The 10,108-nt window shown below is 38.7% G+C and overlaps 1 protein-coding gene across 1 annotated transcript; it reads left to right on the top strand.

Annotated features, from left to right (window-relative positions):
* Nucleotides 1-2,245: 2,245 nt before the first annotated feature.
* On the top strand, nucleotides 2,246-8,800 carry CASP3 (caspase 3, apoptosis-related cysteine peptidase). The gene is made up of 6 exons (XM_010080571.1): nucleotides 2,246-2,319; nucleotides 3,847-3,971; nucleotides 4,482-4,610; nucleotides 6,525-6,700; nucleotides 7,209-7,326; nucleotides 8,223-8,800. Exons 1-6 carry the CDS (start codon nucleotides 2,246-2,248, stop codon nucleotides 8,447-8,449), a joined length of 849 nt encoding a protein of 282 aa, XP_010078873.1. The 3' UTR covers nucleotides 8,450-8,800.
* Nucleotides 8,801-10,108: the final 1,308 nt, after the last annotated feature.

Below are 10,108 nucleotides of genomic sequence, written 5' to 3'. Positions count from 1 at the left end.
CTACCCTGCTCTCAGTAACCTGCTGGTTAGTTTTGATAGTTTACTTGGTACGTGGTACTGTGCTTTTTTAAATGGTGTGGTTCTTCATTACTGTTGGCAGACAAAGAACAAACAAGGAAGAAAGTTAACCTTTTCCCTGTCTCTCCTGCTAATCCCAGCCACGGTGAAAGGTTTGTGTTATGCTTCTGCACGTAGTTCTTCTCCAGAAGAAGGAACAGCATGAATTGCATCAGAATTGTGGGTCAGTCTGGTTGGATTTTTTCCTACTAAATAAAGTTTTGTTCAAGCGTCAGGCTGAGAGCTCAGGAAAGCTGGGAACCAAAGTCAAGGATGATTGTGGTAGGAACAAGGTTAAAAGGGGCATAGAAACTCCTGGAAGCTGGGCTCTGCTGGAGCAGGGGAACTTGCAGCGTTCTTCTCAATGAAATCCATTCTTTCCACTTCCCAGGGATCAGAAGCATTGCTTTTCAGTTACAGCTGGGTGGACAGACCAGTTGTCACTCTAGGCTAGACTTTGTGGTCAATGCAAATGCCCATTCATAAGGCATAGGGTTGGGTCACTGTTGTGCCACAGGTCTTAGGTACTTGAATTACCCTTTGGAACTGCTTGTCTTTTTTCGCATAGGGAACTTTTAAGGAATGAGACTTTGAAGTTAGGATGAATGAATCCAGATCATGGTGCTAGGCAGGCAAGTTCAGCATTGTAGATGAAGTTCCTGCCCCGTGATACTGTCTTTAAAGTGAATGTATGTATTTTAGAAATGTTGTTTCTAAAATATCAAGCTTATTTGATACTTTTGTAATTTGGTTTTCAGGAAATTTCCTGTGTGCTGATAGTTTACATGATATGGTTCTTAAGTCTGGAATAATTTTGTGAGCAAAAAGATTGCTTAATTACATCAGTGCTCCGAGGTACAAAGAAACAGTATTCAGAGTAACCTTGAAGATCTTTTGAAGTCACTAAAGGTGTAAGTAAGTGTATTTTAAGAAACAGGAAAAGAAAGACGGTTATACATACCCAGAGTAGTGCTTCTGATGCATCAGTAATTGTTGCCACAGAAAATGGATGTTCATGGTGTACTAGCTAGATAGGAAGTTAAGAGACTTAATAATAATATGATGGCGTAAGATGGGAAATACAGTTTGCCACCAAAGAACCTAAGCTTTAAATAAGAATCTTCCTACCTGACAAGCAAATCTTACTACTTGGTCTGGTTATTTATACATCCCTATTTACCATAAATGTAAGTTTCTTTAAAATTCTTGCCTTTTAGTGCCTTGCTGCTTTCTTGAGGTCTAACTGCTTATTTCACTTCTAAGCATTTATTACTTTGTTCTATCTGGCAATTTCAGTCTATAACACTTAATCCTTTTCCGAATCCTGAGTTAAAGGTAATGTGTGGTAATGTGTTCCATGAGTAGACGCAGGGTAATTGGAAGGAAGGTTTATTGCTTTTAAATTGACTTCTGGCTTGGTATCAATCATTATTTCTTGTCCTCTGTTCTGATGAAAAGTAAATAGCAGCCCACAGCATAGAGTTCATTTCATCAACTATTTAAATTTATGTTGTTGTGGTTTTATGTTATCTATATTGCAGTTGCCTTCACGTACACCAGTTAGGATTGGATGCAGTGCTGTTTAATTTGAAACTGAATGCAGAGAAATTATTTATTTCTCGAAATACTATGACACAAAATCTAGTCTATGTTGGTCTTTGCCCACGTCTGATAATTTGTATTGCTTGGATCTCAATTTCTGTCTTACTGAGATGGAAGGTTCCATATGTAACACATTATTCATAATACTAAATGCTACTAATGCATGTAGGGACATTACAGTATTTTGAAGATTGTTTCCAATTTGTTTGTCTCTTATTCTGCTTTTTGTAGGCATTTTCAATTATTTGGTCACAGGGATCTGCAGACCATTTTTCCCAGGGTTGTTTTAGAACGCAGTAATTCAGAAAAATATTTCATGTTCTTCTTTCAAATATAAGACATATAGGTATTAGGCTATTTTTTTGCTTACCAATACTAATATTCCTAGGCTAAAGTTATTCCGTGTGAATATCCCCTTTTAACATTCCTGTTTCCTCTATAATTCTAAAAAATAGCTCTCTGATTGTATAAGGCTTTAAGGAACCCTAACAAAAACTAAGCAATCTGAAGGTATTATTTCATATGAAAATTAACTGCCAAATATTTTTATTTTCTTATGTTTTCAAGCTGATAATTGAGAGCCATAATGGCAGACATAGGAGATGGGCCACATTTGAGGGAAGATCTGACGGATGCAAAATCTATTCCTGGTTCCAAAGGGTAAGTGAGGTATTTTTAGTTTAAGTCTTCAATTTAAGTCTTGAGGAATCTTGTGCTGTAGCAGAAGGCAAGAGCCATAGAAGAAAAAATGCTAAAAGTTTCAATTATGGTAAATTCTAATAATCATAAACAACTATTAAGGTTGTCGTACTGACTTTGAAACTATGCAGTCTCTGACAGAACGGGCTGTGTGTATCTACGAGATACTAAAAAGCAAAACATTTGAGGTGCATTTAGACTTGTGTGCTGGTTTGGGCTGGGACAGAGTTACTTTTCTTCACAGTAGCTGGTATGGGGCTATGTTTTGGATTTGTGCTGAAAATAGTGTTGATAGTACAGGGATGTTCTGGTTATTGCTGAGCAGTGCTTACACAGAGTCGAGGCCTTTTCTTCCTCTCACACCACCCCACCAGCAGGCAGGCTGGGGATGCACAAGAAGCTAGGAGGGGACACAGCTGGGACAGCTGACCCCAACTGACCAACTTAAAGGTTACCGAGTGGCAACCCTCCTGCTGTGGGCAGGGACACCTTCCACTAGACCAGGTTGCTCAAAGCCTCATCCAGCCTGGCCTTGAACACCTCCAGTAGGTGTTCCATCCAAATGGGGCATCCATCCAAAGAAGTTGTTGGGTTACAACTCAATCTTTAATGTCTCTTCCAACCCAAACCATTCTATGATTCTGTGGTCCACAAATTCTCAGGGAACATGTTCCAGTGTCTAACCACCCTCATAGTAAAAAATTTCTTCCTAATATTAATCTAAATCTATCCTCTTTCAGCTTAAAACCACTACCCCTTTTCCTCTCACTAGAATCCCTGATAAAGAGTGTCTCCTCATCTCTTCTGTAGGCCCCCTTTAAGTACTGGAAGGCTGCTGTAAGATCTCCCTGGAGCCTTCTCTTCTCCAGGCTGAACAACCCCAACTCTCTCAGCCTGTCCTGGTACGGGAGGTGCTCCAGCCCTTTGACCATCTTCATGGCCCTCCCCTGGACTTGCTCCAACAGGTCTATGTTCTTCTTATGCTGGGGGCCCCAGAGCTGGACGCAGTACTTCAGGTGGGGTCTCGAGCACAGAGTAGATAGGGAGAATCACCTCCCTCGACCTTCTTTTGATGCAGCACAGGATATGGTTGACTTTCTGGGCTGAAAGTGCACACTGCCAACTCGTATTCAGTTTTTCATCCACCAACGCCTCCAAATCCTTCTCCACAGGGCTGCTCTTAGTCCACTCATCACCCAGCCTTCATCCGTGTTTGGGGTTGCCCTGACCCATGTTCAGGACCTTGCACTTGTCTTTGTTGAACTTCATGGGGTTTGCACAGGCCTGCCTCTCAAGCTGGATGGCATCCCTTCCTTCTAGAGTATCAACCACACCACTCATTTTGGTGTCATCCACAAACTTGCTGAGGGAATTTCCAGGGAACAAGTAGCAAACCTTACTGGTTTCATTGGGTTTGCTATAATAACCTTATTATTGTTTTGAAACTAGAGAAGAGAGATCAGAAATTAACACCTGATTTCTATACAGAAAGAACCTATCTGCTAGCAAGTCTATGGACTCTGGAATTCTGCCAGACTACTGTTACAGAATGGATTATCCAGAGGTGGGGGAATGTATAATAATAAACAATAAGAACTTCCACAGACAGACAGGTACCACTTTCAAATTTTTAAGTTTTTTCCTTATTTCAGATAAATCTGCGTCATGTATTATTCTTCAAAATTAAATATGCAGACCAATTTTAATTGCAATCTAAAATTAAGTGGTTTGAATGGGTGTGATGCGTTTCAGTGCATTCTTCTAAATATTCATAGAGAGAACACGTTAGGGTATAGCAGTAATGGGTAGAAAAAATTATTGGCAGTACAAGTCCATCTTACCTTTTAGTCATGATTTCTGTTTTGTAAATGAAGTCCTTTTCTATGTCTTTAGATAGTTAGGTAGATATAAAAATAAGTAATGGGTAAATTACAGTATAGTTACAGAGAGAGAGGGAGATGGTGTGCATGTGTAACAGTGCAATGTTTTTTTCTGTTAAGAGTGGATCTGGAATAATAGAATAATATTCCAGACTTATACGTGTATAAGTGAGAAAAGTATTTGGCTCAATCAGACCATGCCATCTATATAATATAAAAATAATACATTTCTCTTATGTCTAGGGATGTTACCTCGTTCGGGTACAGATGCAGATGCTGCAAGTGTCAGAGAAGTTTTTATGAAGTTGGGCTATAAAATAAAGATCAACAATGATCTTTCATGCGGGGACATTTTTAAACTATTGAAAAATGGTAAGTAATAGTATGATCAGTATGTGTATTAAATCGACCAGTTTTCAAATACATCTCTAGCCCTCAAATATCTTCTCCCATGGTTCTTTTAGGTGATATTTCGCACCTACCGGTGGTTTATTGCTAAGGATGACATGTACATCATAGTTTCTATGTTTATTCGTCTTTGCTGTCTCCATCTTTTGTGCCATGACTGTTGTCTCCATATGCTTTCTCATCTTCTAAAGAAGGCTGGAAAAAAGGCAGAAACTTAGATGCAGACTAATTTATATTCTGACACCGGGATCACTGAAGCTCTGTGAGTTGGAAAGAAACCTGTTTAATTGGGTGGAGGGGTTCTGTGCTACATGCTTAGCGGTATGGCCCAAGAGGTGTTCTGATCTTGGGGGGAGGAAATTACTCTTTTAAAGAAGTAACTCATGTTTTGTTTGACTTGTGAAACAAAACACCCTTCTGTCAAGTGAGAGCTTTATACTACTGTTTATTTTAGTCATGCTTTGTTTGAACTTGGCTACTTCTAGCCCAGTAAATTAAAAGGTTCCTGGAGGTGTCTGTAGCCCTGGAACACAGTTTAGTCTATTTAACTGTTTGAAGGTTCTCTGGCATGACTGTGGCTCGTGCCTACTAGCAATCTCCCAGACTGTTCCAGGTCACAGTTCAACAGTAAAAGTGTTTCAGAGTCTATTCTCAACAGTCAGCCTGCAGCAATGGTGTTTGTTGCCTTTTTTTTCTTTTTAATGTAGGTGTTTGCTAACATAGTCGTAGGTTGTTTAGTGCCGGTTTATGTTTATACCAGAGAATGCTCCCAAGCTTGGTTATTAGTATAGTTGCAGTCTGTCTGTTGACAGTAGCTGAAAGTGGAAAGTCAGATTCTCTGACTCAAGGCCTGTCTTACCTTAAATAGACAGTGTAAGCTACAGACTGCAGCCTCACTAGAGATTGCCAAAAAACAGCCTTGCCTGACTTCTAAATGCAGTGCTTGTCCATAGATTATAGAAATGCCTGAGTGTGCATTGCTTGAGAAAAATCTAAATAGTTCAGTTTTTCCAGAATATAAATGGTTTTGACAAGCACTAAGCAGAAGACTTCAGCTTTTGGGACTGTTACACTTTTCATCTACAAACTCTTACATCTTCATGAGTTTTGCCCTCAAAATTCCTTTTGGATCCTTTCTTTTAAACCATGTTTGTATCTTTTCATGTATTTAAAAGAATCAGCTTGGTCCTCAAGTACAATCCCCACAATGTCAGGCAACAAAGGACATTGGCGAGTGTATGTTCTATGCTCTTTGCATTACCACAAGATGCAAAACCCCCATAAATCTACAAACACTTTATATCAAGCTTATATGTCTTTAAGTATAAAGTTCAGGGGCTTGAAACGTCTTTCTAGACCTTGCTACAGGGCAAGAGTAAGGGGAGTGGTAATGCTCGTACCTAGGTCCCTGCAGCAGCAACAACTTTCGTGCTGCATTCAGTTCCTATGTAATCCAGGTAGTTGAAGCACCTCTGACTGGAAAGAGAGGTAAGTCTTCTCCGTCCTTTCCCAAAATTCAGAACTTCATATCAGTGTGATCCCAGATCACGAGACAGTTGACCATTGGTGCATGAGCAAGGTGTACCATTCAGACTTTGAGACACTGTGGGAACACCCGCTTTGTCTCCTCATGGTGTTCCTGGCCTAGTTCTGTGGCCGTGTCTTAGAATGGGTAGGGTTGGCCTTTAATTTGGGGTTTTCTGTGTCCAGCCTCCTGCCATAAAGCAAGCTGTCTCCTTTTGTTCAGAAGTGAAAACTGGTTGAAGGTTTCTAAATGTGGGAATTACTTCTTAAAGACTTTTGTCACATGGGAAGCATCAAATGTTTGAAGCTTTTAGGGAATGCAAAAGTTAAGATAATTCTCTTTTTTGTTTCAAGTTTCTGAAGAAGATCACAGCAAGCGAAGCAGTTTTGTTTGTGTGCTGCTAAGCCATGGTGATGAAGGATTAATCTATGGTACAGATGGCCCTCTTGAACTGAAAGCACTAACAAGCCTTTTCAGAGGTGACAGGTGCAGAAGTTTAGCAGGAAAACCCAAGCTGTTTTTCATTCAGGTGATGTACAGCTAAATGATCATCAAATTAGCTGAATACTTAAAAGAAAAATTGGTTCCCATTAGTTATTAGTGCAAAACAGTTAATTATTTCTAAAATTGCTTTAAATTGGATTACTTTCAGAATAAGATTCTCTTCAAGTCTAAGAGTGGCACAGTCTCCCCTGTTAGGTAGGCAGTATGTGTAATAGCTGAGATTACTTAATCCATAGAAATAAGGTAATGCCCTTTTGAACACTAGCCAGTAGTTCAGTGAGTTTCTGAATGCACTTTTGAATTAATAGCTATCTTTACCAAACTGTGTAGTTTATTTAAATAAATGCTAGTTACTTTTCTTCCAAGTCTAATTAATGGAAACATCACACACAAATTCTTGTTATTTTTGTAGTTTTTAATTGGGATATTGTCACCTTTAAAACACACAAAAAATGGGTATTCTGATCATGATCACTGCCTTTGTTTCTCATTTATTTCTTATTTTATTTTCCGTTCTTCTTTCCACCAAATAGGCTTGTAGAGGGACAGAATTAGATTCTGGGATTGAGGCAGACAGTGGATCAGAAGAAACAATGTGTCAAAAAATACCTGTAGAAGCAGACTTCCTATATGCATATTCTACAGCTCCGGGTGAGAGCCTTGCAAAGAAACTTTTGTTCCTTCAATTGTATCTATATATCACTTTGTATTGATATTGTAAATTACAATTTGTAGTTGCATCCAGTCAGTGGATGACTATTTCACTTGTTCTCTTTCATGGAAATACAAAATTTTCTTCCTTCAATCTTTTTTTCTCCCCAGATTTTATTTCCTTTTGAGGTAGTTCCTACTCTCAGTTCCCAAAAAACAACAAAAAAAACCCTGAATATGCATCTTTGTCACTAGCAAACCCTCAAATATTCATCATCTATAAATTCAGGTAATCTGAGTTGTGCAAATAATTTACAGCAGGAGGTAAAAGTTATTATTAGTTCTGAGAGAACAGAACAATCAGTATCTGGAGATGCATATACAGAAGTGGTGATAAACACCAGCATGTTATTTGGCTGTCACCTCTATTTTCATTGCATCCTTTAGCAAAAGCAGTGGTAGAGCCCTTTATGTTGTCAGTTAGCAGAAATAGGCTCTAATCTTTAATTCATGCATGTAGTCCTGAAGATAGTGACACTGAAACAGATCGATTTTGCATCTTGGCCCCATCTGTAGGGTCACCTCTTCTTTGTAAATGTGTACTCTATAACGAAGTAGTAAGTGGTTAATGGCTAAGCCTGTTGTAGCAGAAGATAGTTTTCCTGCCTTTTAATTTTCCACCTACTTAAAGTCCTCCTAGATTAGAGAAGATGAGGGGATTAGAAAAATCTTTTGAGTTGGAATTTGGTGAGATTATAAAAATCTAAGCTTTGTTGGTTTGAGTTTTTATTTTAAAGTATTGATTGCTATTGGAAACAATCCATTGCTCCCCTGATTGCTATCCTGTCCTCCATCAGAGTCTGCCACGTCTGATCAATGTGACGTCTCTTTCACAGGCTATTACTCCTGGAGGAATTCAGCTGAAGGCTCCTGGTTTATTCAGTCACTGTGTAAAATGCTGAAGGAGCATGCAAGGAAACTGGAACTCATGCAGATTTTAACTCGTGTAAATCGCAGAGTGGCAGAGTACGAGTCCTGCTCAACTCGGCAGGATTTTAATGCAAAGAAACAGATTCCGTGCATTGTCTCTATGCTCACCAAAGAATTTTACTTCCCTTGCTGAAAGAATTTCACCTTGTAATTTTTCAGTTCGTGTTTTATCTGTCATTTATACACAATGTTAGTACGGAATACCACTTTTAAATCTGAATTACTGTTCACTCCTGTGTGTGGCATAATGAACTGTCTCAAAGTTAGATATCTATGTCCGTTATTAGAAGTAAAACATAGATGGTAATGTTAGAAATGCAAATGTGAGTAGCTGAGGCACAGGCAGATTAGAAAGTAATGCTCTGAGTAGCTTGAAAAATTTGGAAGAGGAGACTGAAGGAAGGTCAGATCACATACCAGACCTATTTGGTGCTACATTTCACTTTGTTGAAGGGGCAGAGAAAAGAAACAGTTCTTGTAAATAGTCTGGGTTAATCTCTTTGCCAAAAGGAAGAAGATTCAGAATGTCATATGTTTACTAATGATGATAGTAGTGTTGTCATACATTTCTTCTTGAGTTCTTAAAATTTAGGTTATAAACTAACCTAAGCTGTTTTTATAACTTTTAAGGCACAAACTCTGGAAAACAGCCATTTAATTTTTTACATACAGTTAGGAAGCATATTTAGGATACAGTCAATTTTTCTTGATCATTTTATAACTTTTTGTATGTAGTATTAGGTAAAGCAATTATATCAACATGGTAGCTGTTTCAAAATGATATTCTGCAGCTCCCTGAAGTGGAAACTGTTGGGGCATATTTTGGGCTATAAGAATCGGTGCAAAAGGAAGCCTACATTCTGAATAGTGTGCTTTCCTCTTTCTAGCCATAATTTAGAGTGGGTTTGCTTTGCACTGCTTGCATACCACAGTTAATCTGTGTGGAATCCCAGATTTGTGGTGCTGGAGAAATTTCACTTCTTAAGTCCAGTATCAGTTGAGTTAATTACAAGACTTTAGCTAAAATATGTTACCAAAAAGTAAATTTATAGCTCTTGGCTCTGAATTTTGTGGAATAGGCTTTTACAAAATTGGAAAATGTTTTCTGGATGTTTCATCTTTTGGCAGTCTTTTTAAGATCAGAGGACAACAGAGTGGTAAATGACTGTAGGGTGCTTGCAGAACAAGACTTAAAACTTTAAATTGTGTAGCTTAAACCATGTTAGCAAATTGATGTTCACTTCCAGAGGCGTTTGGGTTTTTTTAACTTAAATTAAATACTGTTACTTAAATTGTATCTTGCTTTTCTATGTGTAGTATTTGTTTAGAATCTGATAGCTTTGGTCCCTTTAAGGAAAAATTATTCTACAGCTTTTCCAATAGTCTCCAAAATAGAGCAAAACAAAATCAAAGCAAAGCTGCAATGAGTAAACAGTCATTTAGGAAGACATAGAGGTAGAGCTTGCAGAAAGAGGTAATATTCCTGTCAGTCTTTCTCTCAGGACAAGAGCTGCATTTTTACTCCAAGAAAGTAAATCCTTTCACAGTGCCAGGAAGGCTTCTGGGTATTTCCAAGAGAGGGCCGATGTTCTGGTGTTCCAGTCAGCAGGACTTGTGGATAAGAGACAGAGCGTGGTGGAGAAGGGAGAGGGAGAGGTGAGAATGTCCTTGAACGCTCATTCAGTTTGGCAGAGAGGTCTGAATAGAGCTGGTAAACTAAGCTCATGGTAATGGGGAAAATGTGATCTACAAGAGGCTGACTTTCCAGGAAGAGGCAGTGGAATGGAAGATT

This window comes from Pterocles gutturalis, unplaced genomic scaffold (assembly GCF_000699245.1).
Source record: "Pterocles gutturalis isolate BGI_N339 unplaced genomic scaffold, ASM69924v1 scaffold23834, whole genome shotgun sequence".
In the NCBI taxonomy this organism is placed as follows: domain Eukaryota; kingdom Metazoa; phylum Chordata; class Aves; order Pterocliformes; family Pteroclidae; genus Pterocles; species Pterocles gutturalis.
Note: the sequence above shows the minus strand (reverse complement) of the source record. Positions and strands in the feature narration are given on the sequence as shown.